General features: G+C 45.6%; 1 protein-coding gene across 10 annotated transcripts in view; it reads left to right on the top strand.

Annotated features, from left to right (window-relative positions):
* Positions 1–18,745, top strand: part of LOC121592539 (potassium channel subfamily T member 2) — a 152,514-nt gene that overhangs the window by 22,968 nt on the left and 110,801 nt on the right. For 5 of the 10 annotated variants that reach the window (XM_041914082.1, XM_041914080.1, XM_041914081.1 and 2 more), the window contains exon 1: positions 12,795–13,116. The exons of 2 other annotated variants lie outside the window; for them this stretch is intronic. Coding sequence is in view for 1 of the 8 variants with exons in the window: in XM_041914093.1 (XP_041770027.1) it covers positions 3,319–3,389 (71 nt within the window). In the remaining 7 variants the exon portion in view is untranslated. Of the gene's footprint in view, positions 1–3,178; positions 3,390–12,794; positions 13,117–18,745 lie in introns of those variants that run through there. 3 more of the 10 variants (XM_041914100.1, XM_041914097.1, XM_041914093.1) reach the window with 2 other exon arrangements.

The raw sequence follows: 18,745 nt of genomic DNA, 5'->3' as shown, positions 1-18,745 counted from the left end.
TGCCGTACTGCCTGGGTATTTGCATTTGCATAAATCGCACATCCTTTAAAGCGTACGGTGCGCGCTACAATTAACATCATAAACGGAAACACTCAATTTAGCGTTTCTCTTTATGCAAATTGCTTTCCATCTGTTGGGCAAGGATCGCACTCTCGCCCTCTCTCTCGCTTCTGGTCTTCGTTTGGCGTCTCCACGTGCTGATCCATGCGTAAGAGGCAAACACGTTGCGAACGAAACAAATAAAGAGACTTTCAACAAGTACAAGGAGGTGGGGATGGGAGACTTTTCATGTCTTCACCATCTTCAGTAGGCGGTGAGCTCGAAAAAAAAGGGGTGAGTGGCAAATGGGTTTCCTTTGTGCTGGAGGAATTGTATCACTCGAAACGCATTTTTTCACCCCCAGAGATGGGGATTTCAGTGGATGGGGAGAGAACGGTACACGGGTAAAATAATGGTTAACACATTATTTTATTGAAATGGAAACAAAAGCATGGAAACGGGAAATGGCTTTAAACGCGCGCGCAAGGATTTGAGCTTTTCTTTATGGTTGTTGTTGCTTCATCGTTCTGACGAGCACGATTTGAAGACATTTCTGGTGCCATCGTTCCACTGTTTTTGGAGAACCTTTTATCGATTTGTTATGCGTCCTCTCCCTCGGCCTCAGTGTGCGTTAATGGCTTAAGTGGAGCTTCGGTTGAATTCAGGTTGAACTGAAGTGCTCGGTACGGTTGGGAACTAATGCTGCTGCTGCTACTGCTACGGCTTACGACAACAAAGCGGAAGGAAGCAAATGAAACAACGGGCTAAATGTAAGACCGGTACACCACGAAGCAAAACCGCAATGGGTAACCGCAAATATTCCTTTAACGGGGGCTGGTGGGAACCACCAACCAACCCAACTGGAACATGCCGGCTGTGCGGCATACGAAAACAGGGAGAACAAAAAGAAGTATCTTTCTAAATGGTCGCTTCCGGAGGAGGGACGGTAAACGGTAAAGAACGGCAAACCGATGATACCTTTCAAGATGTGGCACACAGTGTCACAATGGCTTTCGCTGCTTTACCTCGGCCGGAACGGTTGCACGGTTCCGCAGGAGGACGATCGTATCTTTTGCGGAATCCCTGTGCTAACATTTTGCTGAAAAAGGTGACAAGAAGGAGGAACGGTGGGCCCGTAAAGAAGGTACAGAATGGAAAGTGGCACGACTGAAATACGACCATACCTTTTTAGGGTATTGTATTTTTAAGCTGGGAATGGAGCAATGCCATAGATTCTGCGAATTGTTACCCAAGATAGCAGAAGCTCTAGGTTCAATATTATGCTACTGCCGTGTGCGGGATGGAATGTGCACGGCAAGTGTTTTGCATTCCTGGTGCAATAAGCTAATATGCTACTAAAATCGGGCTCGTGAAATTGACTGATGTAAAGTAATGTTTGGACATTCACGCCTCCCTGCACACAAGTCCTTCCGTTGCAAGATCTTCTGATTAGGTGAATTTTGTAGCGCAGGTTGCATACTTTAAGGCAAATTGAACTACAAGAGGCATAGCGCGTCAGTATCTTCTCGAAGTAGCATATCTGCTTGATTGTTGTTCTTATCACTGAAGACCACAAGCGTGTGTTGTTTCTTCTTTTCTTTTTCAAAAATCATTGTTTAGCTTCCCATTGATAAACGACTCGTGTCCATCACGCGATCGTCGTGACAGGTAGTCGCATGACGTTTCAGCGTGCCAAATCAAACCCATTAATTATCTAATCTTGCTTCTTACTTTTAACGCGCCATCAAGCTCAGTTGCCATGAACGTTGATGCTTTGAAAATGCGCAAATACGTGAAGCTATTCTCTCGGCAGACTGCATCAATCATTGCGGATTTTATGGGAGGCAAATATTCGGTTTTATCCCCGTCTTTATCAACAACAAAAAAAAAACCAGGCTGATAGTAGCACATAATTGTGTGCCAGAAGTGCCCCATATATGACAGGTGAGCTTTGGCCAGACGATATGCCTATGGAGGCATATAGGGGGGGGTAGATGCTTCTGTGCTCTCTACTTCAATCGATAGCACCGTGCTCAGTGAGAATCAGAACGAGCTGCAGTGATGGCATGGGGAAAAAAGAAGACTGCTTCCACAAACGAGAGCCAAACGTACTTGCCAAAGAGTTTAATCATCTCGTTATGAAATTATTCAGCATTACTTCGATAATCAATCGCTCGTTTGATTTTATCATTCCCGTGCGCTCCGCGCTCTTCTTGCTTTCAACGTGCATGCACACACGCGCGCGCGACTATAGAGTATCTGTTGAAGTGCTTTACAGTATCTACCATACAGGGGTAAAACTATGTGATGAATGTTTGATTGCATCTCCGCCCAGCAGAAATGGCAACGGGGGCTTGAAAGGGACGCTTTAATTAAATCCTTCTATCGGAGTAAGTGCAGGAACCGGTTACAATCGCAAACGAATGAATAATTTTCCATTCGAGGGAAAATAATTCATGAAGGAAGCATGATAGAAACTCATCCACCGTAGCGATGGTACCCGCCTCCCATGTGAAGGTTAAAGTCTGGAATCGATCTCACATGGACAAAGGGTGCTTTATCTACCGTAAATTGATTGTCCTTTTTCCGTTCGAAATCCCTTCGCTGGGTTGCAGCGATAAAGCGCAACCTTTCCACCTTACGTGATGGCTCGAAAGGATGAAGTAAATGTGCGTTTGGTTGCAATTTAAATTGCATTGTAGCGTTGTCTTCCGTGTGGCGAGTTACTTTAATCAACTTTCCAGCCCTTTGCTTGTGAAAACGGTTATTTCTTGCGGGTTCTCTCTGTCTTCGCGTCAACCAACCTACTGACTGATGCGTGACCGCTACGATACAATCCGCAAGAAGTCCAAAGCCACGGGCGGGGTGGATTGGTCACGACGGTCCGATAGTGAGGTTGTGTGCTTGCGCCATTCCTCTGGCCATCTCGCACAACACCGTCTACCGTGAGATAAGATAAGCGCTGCGTGCGCTAACCTCCCATCCACCGGGATTCCTCCCTTCCCAAGTGTGGCATCTTCGCCGGCAAGACACTGTTTGCTATTAGTAAATTAGCCCTTCGACAGTTGTCAATTATAAAACAATCCAACCAGGGTGGATGGGTGGGGTGTAGTGGCAATCGTAAAACTCGCCAGACATCGGTGGCAGACAGCAGTAGTGATCCAGTTATTTCCTGGATCGGGTGCAACGGCGAACAAGGTGCGCTTCGGTTCGGTCGATCTCGCTGTGCGACGGTAGTGTGCGGTTCAAACAGGATCTAGCAGGATCGAGCAGAGAGCGATGGGAAGGTTCGATTCCAGCTGTAAGCATCTGCCGAAGATGATCTCGCACGAGGATCATCACGCCGATCGGTAAGTGTTCGAGTGCGGACTGACGTTCGATAGTGACAATTGTGGATTGCGGTGAGAGATTTGGTGCTCTTTGTCGCTTTAGAATGGTTGTTGATCTTTTCTTGCCGATACCATGGTAACCATAGTTTTAACGGAAGACATGATGTTATCGTGGGACAAGAGGATTAGAAGATAAATTCAAGGTGTATGGATATTAGGAGGTGAAGTGCTTTGACATTTCACGACTTGACATAACAATACTGGGTGCTCCGGTATTAAAATCGGGAAGGGCTGGAGCGGGGTATAGAAAATTGTATGCAATTTGACATAACAATACTCAATGATGGCGCCCGGCAAATGCGCTAATAATTCACCTTCTAAATAAACACACCTTGGATAAATTGACTTTTTTTAAAATTGATCCATTGATTTTCTATAAATTGTCATAGAAACAACTTCAAAACAGGCAATATATAAAGAATGACCATAATTAAGTGATGTACAACAATTTCAGAACTCATTAAATCATAAATTCATATGGAAATCTTCCATGTACGATTCTTAAACGCTTTCATAGAATGTCCTAAAACAGGAAGTTCTTTTAAATGAGGGCTATTAAAGCAATCAAGCCGAAGGAATTAAAGTTTATTGAACTAACCAGTGAGTTTAAGTGTGCTGTAGCTGCAGGTGGAGGTGAGAATGATAATAAATCTCTGTCAACAAGGTATGCACTCCACTCCCGAGACACGTGTAACCGTACCGAAAGGAAGGTACATCTTGGCTGTCGGTTTTTGCTTTATGATGTTTGCTACGGCACAACCTAAGCCTGGCACGAGTGGTCACGAGTGGTTTATTACATTATCAAGCAACTGGAATCGTTTGATTCGAAGCAATTGTGAATCCGATGCCGACAATTGGAAAGCATTTGTAGTGCCCGCCCGATCCAGATTTGCCTGGATTACATCCAATCGATGCACTTATATAAGGCCCGGATTACAACCAAGCTACGCCAAGATTTGCTTACTGTGTGAATGAAGAAAAAAAAAACAACAGGAAAGTATCATTGACAGATTAGTAGACGGTGCCGGTTGTCGGTATGTTTAAAAAGCGCAAATAAAGCCTACCACACCGCCCCGGGTAAGTGGGGTTCCGAGTACTTCTTGGCGAAGGTACAGGCGTGCAGTAAGTGGATGGCCCTTGGTTTGCACCTCCCCAATCAAGGCATCTTCCACCTATTTATCCAGCTCTAAGTGTGTGTTGGAGTGTGTGCCCGGGTTAGTTGACAACTGTACACGATGGCAGGGATGGGAAAGGGTGGGAGTGATATTGTTGTGTGTTTATCTGTTTTCTTCGCTGTGATTGATACCCTTGAACTGAAAGCGAGTACGAGTGCGGCAAACACACGCACACACGCACACATAGCTCACGTTGAGAAGATACCCAATAAAAAGGGAAATGAATGGAATCGAATCCGACTGCGACTAGTAAGGTGGTGTCTTCATTGCACCGTATGTGAGATGATTCTTTCCTTTCTTTCCCCTTTTTGCGGGTACAGTTGAGAACGGGCACACCGGGAATTGGTTGGTGTTGCATCGTATCGTATGTCCTTAGAATTGGTTGACGTTATGAAGAATCTGGCTCGTTTCCTGAGAACGTAATAAATGCTCGTCTTGCTGTACCTTTCTGTCAGCGGTTCGTTAGAACGATGTAAGGTTTTATGTGCGCAACAGTACCCGGGGTTACACGCCAGCCCGCACATTTCAATCAAGCTTGGGGTTTTTTCTGGTTTTTTTCTTGCATTCGCAATCATGGGTGATGGTTGTATTTTATTTTTTAATAGCCTGTCCCGCGCTCGATTCCCATTATTCCACGCTACGAGCCGTAAAATAAGACGCCGCCCAGCACCCGGGTGCATAAAGAAGGGAACGTGTGACTGAGGGCAGTCCTTGGGCGCGTCTGTGCGAGAATCAAATCTAAATCGAAAGATGCCCTTACGCTGGCTTAACGCTGGTACCCCAAACAAAAGAAAATCTAAACTCACCTTGAGGAAGGTTTGCTTGCGGGCAGACGGGGTTGGTTGATGGAATAAAATTCAATGAATGAAAGGTAAATATATTGATTGGGAAAATCCTTCCAAAGCCACGATCGAGACCATTCCGTATATCTTCTTTTGAGTGGCGATATGTGGTGGAGGGAAAAGATCCACTTCCGCCACCACCCTCCAGTTAAAGAGATTGTGTCCGAGCAGACCGAGTTCGGTGAGCTGGAAGGAGGAAAGGGCACGCGTTCTATCCTTTCTTTATGATGGGTCGATGAAAAAAAACCAAGACGTCAAAATAACGCTTTAAGGGCATTCAAGGTTTCGAGGCGCCCTTCAAGGTGCCTTATGCGGTTCAACATCCGATGCTGTTGTGTGGGATAAAAACGCGCTCACGCCGGACTAAAGCAAATGCTATTCAAGCGAGACCCGCAATAGGCTATAAAATATGAACGAATTATGGAATTACTTTTAGCCGGCACACTTACAGACCCCTAGCCCTCTTCAACTGCCTGTCCATATCAGCAGGTGGATGGGGGCGGAAAGGGTCCTTATCGGTGGTACTGGGGTGGTATTGTCGGATCATGAAACCGACCGGCTTTTGGTCCCCCTTCGTTCCCGGCTGCAAGGTAATGAAGAAACGTATCGAAAACAGCCCGGGTTGTACCGAGCTGTTATTGGAATTCTTCAATTTATGCCACATTTTGGAGGACCCCTTTCCCGTGTATCTTGAGCACGGGGTTCACATGTGAAGGCCAGTGCATGCTAACAGCACGCTCCGAAATAATGAAACACTTGCCAAAAAAAGGATGTTTATTCGAAGAAAGCACACTCGTACCGGCGCGTTCGAAGAAAAAAACCATTGAAGGGCGGCTTCGTTTGAAGACTTGCGGGAAAAGAAGATTTCCTCTTCAGTTCAGGCAATGGTGTGTCTGTGTGTGTGTGTGTGTGTGTGTGTGTGTGTGTGTGTGTGTGTGTGTGTGTGTGTGTGTGTTTGCGCTGTATTTTTCTAAGCAATCGATTACGAATTGGGCAGCCGTCGGCAGCTCAACGCAACCCGCCAATCCGCTTTGCGGCGGTGGCTGTGGCGGCGCGCTGGTTCGCGGAACCCATCGTAAAACATATTGGGCAGCAAAAGCATTTTCCCGCCATCGATGGGGTTGGAATGTGCGCGCGAGAATGGGGTGGCAAATATTGTTCACCTTCACCTTCATCAACGCTTGCTTCCCCTTTGATGTGGATGTCATTAGCAAGAAAGGAAAGTTGTTTCAAAAGTAGACACTCACACTATATAGAAAAAGTACTCTCCCTCCTCGTACACCATTTGGAGCTTATGATGGAACCGTTCGATCAATTTAACTGCCAGCCAGCGTGAAGGATTTTTTTAAGCACCGAACCCTGCGTGAACCCGTACCGTTTGTGTACTTGGAATCTTGGCGTTTTCTTCCCATCGCTTCTTGGGGCCATTGGAAGCAGGCGGGTGTGCCCCGTGTGGCGGCGAGTGGTGATGTAATAAAAATCGATACAATTAAATCAGACGGCATGAGGAGCTTGAGAAAGCGTGCGGTGTGTGGCATAATATTCAGCGGGTGGCATTGCAGAGATCTGCGGCAAGCGCGAACGCCCTAATGGAACCAAACAAACGCACGCAATGAATTGTAATGAGAAGCAGCAGCAGCAGCAGCATAAATGTGTGTGAATTTGCATTGAATGCTAAGCGAGCGGTAGAACCAGCAGCGATAACATATTGAAGAGAAATGGTTCTGTTTAGCTAGGGAAATCCACCACGTAAATGGAATTATTTGAAGAGCGTGAATGCAACCTTACTTTATTGTAAAATCCCTCCCCTCGAATGCTTACAATCGCTTGCTAGACCTTAATTGCAGGATTGGAATGGAAGGTTGGTCACTGGGTGCGATTGTAATGAAGAGAAAGGTTAAAAAAACAGACCCATAGAAGCTCATTGTGAACTTAAGCAGGGCAGCAGTACTTGTTTTCCTTTTTGTGTAAATTTCCTATTCTCATTTCGTTGAAAAGAATACTTTGTCATGCAGGTTACATGAATTCAGAGAGTTTGATGTTCGAAACAACCGTATCCATTATGCATAAGCGCCTAAATGGCTGCAATTTGCATGACACATTCGCTCAAACCGAGCATACAAAAGCACACTTTAATGATCTAATTAAAGCATTCGACAGAAATTATCACATTTTCCATACAAAGTCGCATTTTCCTGCAATCTACATTTAAATTGTTCGATTTAAGGCGATTAGAATGAAATGATTGGTGCATAGTTACTCATGGTATATGGTTTTTTTTAGTTGGAAATGACCTCTGACGTAGATTTACACAATGTGAAATTCATTCGAAAAGTTGTTACAGAGGCAATAACTGGTTTCGTACAAAAAATGTTCTGATTCCATAGAACAGAACGGAACAGCTTTTTGCAGGGCAGCCACATAAGCTCACAAAAGCAACAAAAACTCTTCTACAGAGTTCCATTTTAACGTGCAAAAAGTGTGTGCTTGTGTGTGCGTGTACGATGAATTTGGGGCTTCACTCAAATTTGCAACAGGTTGCCTCTTTTTCAAACTCTCTCCCTTTCTCTCGCTCTCCAACACACACACACATACGCTCGAATGGATAGGTTTAAAGTGCGGAAACAAGACGATCGATACACGCTCAGCCAGCCCAACCCTGCCGCAGGCATTGAGACGATTTTGGAATCAATTAAAATCATACCATTATGGCCGGGTTGCGTGATCTGGCCCAGTTTATCGTGGCAGGTTTTTGGGGCAGGAAACGTGCAGGAGCGTGTGTTGTTCGGGGTCCCGTCGTCAGCTGATTTAGCGCACGGCGATGTTACGATCCCCGATAGGGACATTGTGCGTGATAGAATGATTTTTTTCTTTGGCGCTGGCACACGCACAATCGGGGTTTGTGTGCAAAATTAGAGGCCACCTTGCCTTCGTCTGGAAGGATCGATCGGCAACCGTCGGTTGTGTGGTGTAAGTCAACAACACTTTGGTATAATGTTCGTTAATTATAGCGTTGTTGCATTTTTTTTTCTTCTATTTTTTGAACCGTTTAGTGTGAAAACATGTTTTACCGTTTTACCATGAAATCCTGTAGAACTTTTATATTTTTCTATCCATTTTTCATTACCTGTTTCTGGGGGAACAGCATAAAAATGATTAAATTGATTTCTCTTCCGCGCCACGGCCTACTTGTCTCGGCTTCCTGGTCGGGCTTAAGATGATGAAAGTTTTATGGAGCATTTTAAAAGCTCCCCCCCAAGGTTCGCTGAAGCTTTAATCAAACGTAAATACTCCGACCGAGAAACTATCTGTTCCGAGCATTGCGGAACGAATCCAATCCTAGGATTTTACTGGCGAAAAAAACGTCCGAGCGGTAGAAGCACTCGTCGGATGAAATGTATTTGCAGCAGTGGAACAGAAAAAAAACGGAACAAAAAGCAACGGGCCAGCACCTCAGAGCCTTACCACCGTCCGTCACGGTCGAATCAGCTGTAATCCTCTAATCCGGATTGTGTTCTTTGCTCTTAAATACGGTGCAGCAGGCACAGACTGGCGAGCCGAACGCGCCCAGCACAATCGAGATTATCTACCGCGAAGGAAGGCCACCGTTCGCCGAGTTTTGCAGCGTGTCGGTGCATGGATGACCGATATTTTTCCTCACTTAATTTTCTTTTCTTTTTTCTCCACTGGAACCGGGAGGGGAGGGATAATACTTTGTATTTCTGTTTGTATACCTTGCATCACGCCGATGCTGCAGATAAGTAATAGAGGCTTTTGTTTTGTTTGTCTTTCTTTACAGGTAAGTCGAGGAGCGTCGCTGGCACTGGAAGCGCTGCGAGATACTGCTTTTAATTGTGCTGCGATTGCTTTGAGCTTGAGACAGAATCAGTTTCTGTCGGAAGGTAATCATCATTAAATCGTGTAAAATAATTTACTTCGCTGGTACGTCTTCACTAGCAACGCAAAGCAAAATCGCACCGGAATATAAAAGCGAAACAAATCAGCAAATGGAAATTGCAGCCAATGGTTATGGGCAACCATTTAGACGCCGATGACCGATGAGCTATTTTAGCACACTTCCTCCTTTATCGTCTAGAATGGTCTAGAACACAATCATTAGAATAAAACGAGTGAAGAAAACACACCACGGAAAGGGAAAACTTTTAGCTGCGTTTAGTTGCCACCGGCACATTCACTCTATTCAGTACACGTTTTCATAATTTGGTAGCCAAACGGTCGCAAATTTCTGGTTCCGGTTGTTGCGCTCCCGTTCTCCTATTTGTGCGAGCTTTATTAGAGAGAAAGGGAGCGAAAATGTTTCTTTTGTAGTCTTTTGTATTACCCCCCTCAGAACGGCAACCAAACAGCGAACCTGTGGGACGACTTCACCGGAAGTGGAGTTGTGGACATTTCCTCGTTTGTTTTCCGGAGCCGTTTGTTGAAGTTACGTTTGGTAGTAACGATGTTTCTGGTGGAATGGAAGTCGTGGCTGAGCCAAGCATAGAGAGGGAATAAAAAGTGTCAGTTTTGGTACGTGCCCACGAATCTCATTTGCACACCCAGGCAGTAACATTTCGACACTCATTTTCGACTGTAACTGTCGAGCACGCGTACGAATCCAGCAAGGAGCGTAGGCAAAAGGTGGTCGTGCTTTTTTGTTGATTGCGTGGCTGGTTTCGGTAGTAAGAGGAGGGCTGAGCAAACGGTGGAAGTTACTCTTAGCGTCAACTGCTGCAGCTTGCCTGAAGGATCGACCAGCAGAAAGGTCCATTCTGGCTTCTGGCTGGCTGGTTGGCTGGCTGGCTCCACACTGGTGTATTTTTACTTGTGTTCTTTTAATACTCCCGGAGGTCAATTGGTTGTGGTGTGGTGCCTTAAGAAGTACAGAAGAACTGTGCGCACCATTGTGCTTAGAACACGTCCAGCAATGCTGAAGTGGCTAAGGGAAGACTATTACAGGCGGGCAGTAATGAGAGCGTTCGCTGTTGTGTAAAACGATTCGGAAAGGAAGAAACCATCCCAAGCGTCCATTAATGTGCGAAGTTTAGCGAATCAATTGTGCGCCATTCTGGAGAATCTACCAATGGCGCCAAAGGCGCATTAATCCGCTCTCGAGAGTTTCATTAAATCTCCTTCACTTGACAGATGATGATTGCCAGCACAAATAGGTTAGCCATCAAATGGCCATCAATTTCTGTTTCCGAAAAGTGAGCGTCTGGCAATCAATTAACGGTTGAACGGGGAAGAACGATCAAACGGAGAAGAAAGTCGTAAAATTAATGAGGAAAACAAAATGAGATGAAGAATTGTGTTTCGACATTTTGCGCCAGATGGCGCTACGCGAAGGGACGATTGCACATATTGCATCATTTGATTCGAAAGCTTTCAGTGAGCTTTTTCGAAGAGAGTGAACATTGGATGAACAGGAACAGAAAGATAAATGAACCTAGCAGTACTTTGCACTCATTTAACCCCTCTTAACACTCAAAATAAACCGGCAAATCCTTGATGTACTGAGTGCCACCACTCACTCGAGCGCCTTACATCGTGGTGCATGGAGACGCCTGGTGTTTTTGAATTTGACGGTACGCGGAACGCATGAAATGGTGTGTCGATGCGGTATCGGAATTTATTGTTGACGTTGATCGTGTATAATGCTGGTCGAGGGCGTTTATTTAATGAAATTACATCGCATCGTGGCGGGAAGGTATGATTCATGGTGTAAGGGGATAATTAATTTTACCATCGATAGCTCTATTTTTTGCTGAATAAGTTTGAAATGAATAGTTGCTCATGCAAGACGAACGACAATGAAAAAAAATGTGGCAGTGAAATGTGTACAATACAATAATTTAAAAGGAGTTTACGAACGGACCTAAAATCGATCCATATTGACGAACAAATAGGAGCGAATGATGCATAAAACCAAGCATTCCGATAAGACTTTATATCCTTGAAAACGAGCATCGTTACTGGCGTTATCGGTCGCATTGTAGTCGCTGTTGAATAGTTGTAGCAATATTGGTCCATTTCTTTGTGACAATCATTCGCTTCCCTTTTCTCGTTCGCTCTCTCTCGCTCTCGAAGTTCCTTGGCCTAGAAGACTTGTCTCAGTAAAGAAGGGACACACAAAAACACACACACATGAAGCTACCCCAAACTGACGCATACCCCGAAGGGTATTGCTTCCGCACGCTGTGCCATATATGTGTATGATAAAAAGTAATGTTCACGACCAGGCCCATTTTCAATCTTCGTGAAAGCACTTAGCGTGATTTTTATTGCATTACGGGACGGGTCAAAACCATACGCAAAGCACACAAACACACAAACACACCCACACCAACAACCATGTGCCCTGGAGGACACTGCCGGGACAATACCAGCGACTGTTTAAGCTGTTGCTATTGCGCGATCCGTACCGACCAGCTGTCAACTGTCACCCGGCCAAAAACCCGGGGAAGCAGCCGAATGCGACCACATGCGATTACATAACCAACCCAGTCGAACCTCTCGAACTCGGTGGGGCAGACAAGCTGGTGGCCGTCCGTGCAGGGGGTTTGGACAAAGTTTTATCCCGACGCTCCCATTAAGGGACAAACAGTTTGCTGTGTGATGTGCCGTGTGGTTTCGATGTGCTACTTTCCCGATAGAACTCGTGTGACATAAAACCGTGGGACCAGAAACGGCCCAAAACGGACACCATAAAGAAGCTAGAGAAGCGGACAGGATAACAGACTGTTTTGATGGAGACGAAGCTACGCTAACAAATGGACGCCAACCACCACGGGGCAGGCGATGGGCTCGTCACGAGCACCGGGGTACACCTTTCGGGTATCGGGCCGGTCAAGCCGAACGGAGCGAGCACGTGACTCGAACTCGTTGATATCCGGGTGTAATGTCAGCTCGGGAGCTCCCGTGAGCAACATTCAACAGTGCTTGTTTACGCGGAGGTAACTCAGACACACCGCACGCGGTGAGTTACTCGTTATCACGTGAGGCTGCTCCCATAGCGACTATGGGATGTGCACCGCGAATATGGAGGAAAAAAAGAAAAGCACATCGACGCTTGAGGATAAAAAAGCCCATTAAAACCCAATCTTTTTTAAAGATTGTGCATAAAAATAATAAACCTTATGAAGCATATAATTATGGACAAACACAAACAAAGCTCGGAAGGCAAACGCGCAACTGGTAAAACAAACCGAAAAGGTAGAAAAAGTAACAGCAACATATTTTTGTTTAAAGTAAACAACAAACTTCCAACCATTGGCAGATGCCAAGCCATGGTCTGGTGTAAGCAGTAGAGCACTCACTGACGCAGACGAAGCCATCCGACGCAGCAGGCTGTGCTGCTGCTGCTGCTGAAGTCTGCTGCTGCATGGTTGTGTTGGTGTCAAAACTTTCCAAACCCCTCGGATGAGGGACCGTACCGGGTCGTTCCCGTGGCTGTGGCAGTCCGCCAGCCAGTCAGTCGAATCCGGAACGTGTCCTGCGTAACGTCGGAGAGCGTCCTCTTCGGTGTGTGCGTCGACGTGTACGTGTGTGTGTGTGTGTGCGTTCTCGGTCGTGTTGGCCATTTCCAGTAAAACTTAGTAACGTGACTTGACGGAAAAGTGTTCTAATGAGAGTGTAATTTGTGCGAGTGGCGAGAAAAAAAAAAACAAGAAGGTGATAATTCGTTGGATCTTCGGAATTAGTGTGCTCGTGGTGGTAGTACAACCCAGCAGCCCAATCTTGTGCGCTGGGATTGAAAGCGGAGAGCCGAAGCCGAAGTGTTGGAGCAAAATAAATCCCATCCCAAGGGCAGGGATTGAATCCCCCTACCAGGGGGAGATTAAATGATAAGCAAACAAGACAGATACCACCGCGTCCGGTCCCAGAGCGGTCGAGGGTCCGATTTGTGTAGCAGATGTCTTCATTTGCTCGCACAAGCGTTCCGGACCTTGTGCTGCCTAGAATGGAAGGAGAAGGATAATCGATTTCGAATGTTGTCCGTGGGAAAGGATTACTAGATCGCAGAGTTGTCGGTGTGTGAGTGTGAGTGTGATTGTGGGGCGTGTGGCAATGGGAAGTTATGTGTCCGGAAAGATTCAAGTTCAAGCGTCGCAACGTTTCACGAATCTACTGGGGAGGGGTGATCGGTTCCTCCCGGAAGCAGCTGGTGTCGGCCGGAATCGGTTCACGGCTCGGTGCGTTTCCCCGATGCACGATGGCGCACGGTCGTCCCCCAGTGAAGTGTGCAGTGAAGTGGTGCTAACGTGGATTAATTGCATTTGGAAGTTTATTGGTGTATCGTTGGGCGAATTTCGAAGTGTGTGGTGAATGAGTTGAAGCGGAAATCAAGTTACTTCCTTTGTTATCTTTGGGGTGATTTTTTTCCTTTTTCTTTGCGATACCATCATGGTGTAAATTTTGCATAAACAATGGTTTTATTCTTCTCAGTCTCTACTCGAACTCTACACTAATGCCTGTGGGTTTAGTGACAGTGTGATTGTTGTTCTTCTTTCCCCAGCTTAGGCTCACACGAAAGCTCTTCGCATCATGGGTGCGAATGCGTTCTTGTTTGTTGAGCAGATTATTGGACGGGGGACTTAGAAGTCAAACAACATCCCATCCGTCAGGACGGGGAAGCCATATCTCTCCATACACTAGGCTGCTGATGGCAATGCACACAATGGCCGATACATGTAGAGCATTGATTTTTGCGTGTTTGCGTGTGTATTGAGTGTAACACTCGACTGTCTATCATGCAAGGATCGTTAGTCGGAGAGGCTTCTAAACAAATGTTTACATAACCTCAAACATCGTGCTAAGCCTCCCGGGTTTCCCACCGGGAGGAAACCCGGAATTTGGTGCCAGAAGTAGTTAAATTTTCACCACTCCCAGCTTCTGCTTCATATAGTATCATCTAAAGTAGAGTATGAAACCGAGAAAATAAGTAACCAGCAACGCCTTAGGAAAGCTTTCTCTACGTTTGGAAAATGTCATTTTTTGTTTTATCGATAAAACGATGCAGCTGGTCCGGAGAACCACGAAACTCCGTCTGCTCGCCTCTCGTCCATTCCCCCCAGGTCCGAAGCTGTCCCGGGGCGGGAGATTTATGCTCGAACAAAATTGGCTCGTTCGAACCGTTGTTCCGTTGGCTAGGATCCTAGCTGGCGGAACAAGGGACCGTTGCCGTTGTCAATTTGGAGCCGTGACACAACGTGTCTCTTTCGCTCTTTGTCCCTTTCAGGAAAGGCACATTTTTGGCACTCAGCGCCAGAAAATTGAAGCTGCACGGAACTCGTGGCAGCACATTATCTATTCGCAGTGTCGCTGACGTGGCTTTAAGGAACGTCTTGAACATCCGGAGCAATACCTTGCGCCGTGTACGTACGGTGCGTCGTGTGTACGTGTCCACTAGAAGGTTTTCCGGGCTTTTCCCGCATAAAAGGGAAAGTTTCGTTGCTCGTAAAGTACTTCCAGTTCAGTGACGATGAACCCAAGGACTATCCCGCTCCAAGTGAGAAGGGTTCGTTTGTGAGGTTTTGTGCGTGTACACCGAAAAGAAGAAATGGATGACCAACAATAGGAGAAACTTTTGTCGTAACCGTCCCTATTTTCTACACATTTTTTTCCAAACAAAAGTGACACTTGCTTCGCGCACGGCTGTAATGAAGCTGTCGTCGTTAATATTTCGTCTCCTTTTGTACCACACCTTTATCGCCACTTTCTGGACGCGACTCTTCTGAGAGTGGCGTGGATAAAATATTTGTGAAAAATCTCGCCGAAAAGGAAAGAAACGACTTAATTGTTTGCCGGCCCAGTTGCCACAGGTTCAAGATTTGTGCGATTGATTAATCGGCTGACAAAAGGAGCAGCTCTGGTTGTAGCTGTTGAGAGCGGGGAAGACCTAGTCCACAGTTCCTTCGAATGGGGAAAATATGCGACTGTCTGTGCGAGATCCTTTTCATGGTCAATTTGATTTCCCCTAAAAAAATAACTAAAAATAACATAAGAAAACATAGGTTCTAGGAAAACCTCTCAAAAGCGGATGGATAGTAGCTTGGGTTGGGTTATGACTTGCCTTAATCTGACCGTTGGATCAATTTGGATACTCTTCCCAGTCCTTTTTTAGGTTAGTGAGAATGGTTGGGTGAGTTGTTTTTCCCTTTTTTCCTCAAGTGAATGACAAATGAGGAAGGCCGGCAGTGGTCGTTGGGTTTGCTAATCGAATCGATAATCGTGGGATTGGTCGTTAGACGGCAAACATGGAAGGTTGCCGGGTCTTTAACAGGGTTCCTTCTGAAGGTCACAAGTGTAGTGCTTTAAAACAATACGTTTTGTTTCGAAATTAAAGCTACTGTACTGTGAATTTGGAGAATTATTAGGATGCTTTTGAATTCATAAATTAAACTCCAAACTTGCCCAACAAATGTCCTCCAATCAGCATCGATTTAAAACCAATTAATCACTCGTTTTCCCTCCGCTGACTGTCCCTTTTAAATCGATTCGAATTTAAACCACTCACTGCAAAGCTCCCCTTATTATCATCATATTAACAAAATGTCTGCAAATTGTTCCATTTTTCATCATGAATTTGCTTCTTCACGATCGCCCTGGAATACCGTCCAAAGGCTAGCCCGCTCATGAAACGTAAGCACGTAAAAATTAATGGTTTGCTTAAAAGGCGTGGAGTGGGCTTCGTGGGCTGTATTCGTCGTAAAATCCGGGTAAACCATAAATTAGCCCTTCGTCGAGGCGTTGACGTAAGCGAGCGTGTGTACGAAGGATCATGAAGCGTTTCCTGTTTGTACATGCAAATCCTACACACACTTTGACTCACTGATGAGGGTTGCGGTTGTGGATCGGGAAAGGATTAACGAGAGCACGGCAGAAAGTCATGCATTCCGCATCATTCCAGCGAATGAAGGCAACACAAAAATGGCCATGAAAAACTGCCACCATTATTCCTGTTGCATGTGGACGCAGGCGGTGGCTATTTTAGAGGGAGCGAACGCAGCGGTCCCTTTCACAAATGCGCGACAAATGTGTGCCGTCGGGTGGAAGTGTATGATGAAACGAGCTGGTACAACATGAAAGAGGGCGTAGATAATCATGCCCTTTATCATGGCGCCGGAAACGATAGAGATGAAAACGAGCATCAATAAGCAGAGTTACAGGCGTGTGGATAAGGGTGCTGAGAGGGTATGGTGAGAGGGCGGCAAGCTTTTTGTCTCTACAGCGGCTGTAGCGGAGAAGAAAATGGCCAAGAAAAAAGACCCAGCTTGGCTGCTGGGTGAACAACCATCCACTGAATTAAAGCATTAGATTATGAGGCACGAGGGCGTCCTTTCTCGTGCTACATGCGCTGTTTTTGGACAAGAAAAGGATTCTTTGCGCGCGAGACAAAGGCGTACAACATGAACATTAATCGAGGGAGTTGGGGAGTCGGATAGAATCCCACCGAAAAGAAAATATGAACAAGAGTTATTGTCAGTGAAGCGTTACGTGTTGTTCACTCTCGGAAAGTATCGCATTAATTTTGAGCGAAGAATAATTAGCATTTTATGCAACACACGAACACGCGCCCGAGACAACGTTTGCTTCTTACGGCACTTACAAGCAGAGGAATGAAAAATGCACGTTTATTTATGTTTGCATAAATTTTTCTCCTACTGCTGGGTCTTCCTTTTTTTCTCCATCGAATGAACGTGCCACCCCCGAGCCGAGGTAATTTATGCTTCGAATCTCGACTTTTCGTAAACCGAAATCAATTCTCAGCCTGGCCGACCTGGGCGGCGAACAACCCGAAACAAGCGTTCAAAGAGGGATGTGCTATGATGAATGTATTCTAATTTTTCATCTCCACTTTGCGTTACCTTCCGTTTGGGCTGTTTTTTTTTGTATTCACTGTACGACTATTCCCCCGGAAGGCGTATGGGAAACCAAGCGTCCGGATCCGGACACAAACCAATTTATGTTTGGCAAAAGGGCAAAAGTTACGAAGCCCATCCGTTTGTGCAGTCATTTCGCAAAGCTCATTTAGCTGGGGCCATCGAAGCATCGATGACGTGTTTCGTGTGCAGAGGTGTGCTTTTCGCGTGTGTGTGTGCTTGCTCTTTTCGCTTGAAGTGTATCGAAGTGATTTCTCATCGTTCACATTTGATAGCAGCAAATGATGGATGAGTTTGCAGCGTTTCACAATTGGCAAAGGCAGATGCACTTTTTGTCATTGCGAGCAAACAGCATTCGCTATGTGGAACGACGTGTTTTCGGTTAGTTCTTCAGAAGAAATGGTTAAAATAAGTTTCATTCAACTATTTGAAAGTATTTTTAAATTCCTTTTGACGTTCCGGCAGCATTCCAAGTAACTGCTGGTGAAAGTTGAATGTGAAATCGTCGTTGGACAGTGGGATGGATACTGCCAACGAGTGGCCACATCTTGAAGCGTAATCATCGCCCTTTTGTTCAACAGATTGCATACTTTTAGGGGTGCTTCAGTCTAAAGAAAATTGCATATTATTATCTTCTTGGAATAAAGGCAGTAGTTCGCCAGTGCCCATCTTCCAAACCAAGCATTATCATAAGATTGCAATAATGCAGGTCACCTCCTATCCCACTGTGCCTTTAAAAATAAAAAATAGGAGAAATGACAAACATTCCTGTAAACTTGTTTAACACACCTTGAGCATGACTGGGGAGATTGCAGAGGCAGAACCATTTCATGCTTTTCCATTTCCTCAAATCCAGATTGCATTACCAAGCGTTCGTAGCCTGGGCAAGCACATTTGTAAGGGCAGCATGGAGGTGCAAAGTGTCCCCCGTGGAGCAAGAGAGTTGCATTCGCCCACTAGTTTGTGTTCAAAAAGTGTTTCACTTATTTCCTACCAGATTGCTAGCTTGCGGGTACAATTTGTATCCCCATTTCTTTGGAACACTTTCCAGCAGAGATTTCTTTCTCCGGTACGACACGGTTCATTATCGTGCAATAAAGGACACAAAGGTTTAGGTTGATAAAAAAAAAAAACGAGTCCACTGATCTGAGCCTTTGTTTGACAAAACGACCACACATTTGGAATTCCCTGCCTTTGTTGAGGTTGGACTGTGAACGGCCGAGCCCCGGGAGACCTTCTTTTGTCCAATTAGCAGTATTCAGCGAAGCGTTACGATTCATATCGGAATCGTTTCCTGCTGCTTTGTGTTCCCTCTTCTTCGTTTGCCTCTCTTTCACGGAAAGCAATTATGGAAACTTTGCGAGCTGGTGCTATTGATTTCAGCGATTAAACCAACGGACAAAGCGATACCAAAGAGC

This window comes from Anopheles merus, chromosome 2L (assembly GCF_017562075.2).
Source record: "Anopheles merus strain MAF chromosome 2L, AmerM5.1, whole genome shotgun sequence".
Classification (NCBI taxonomy): Eukaryota; Metazoa; Arthropoda; class Insecta; order Diptera; family Culicidae; genus Anopheles; species Anopheles merus.
This window is presented reverse-complemented; position numbering and strand designations above follow the sequence as displayed.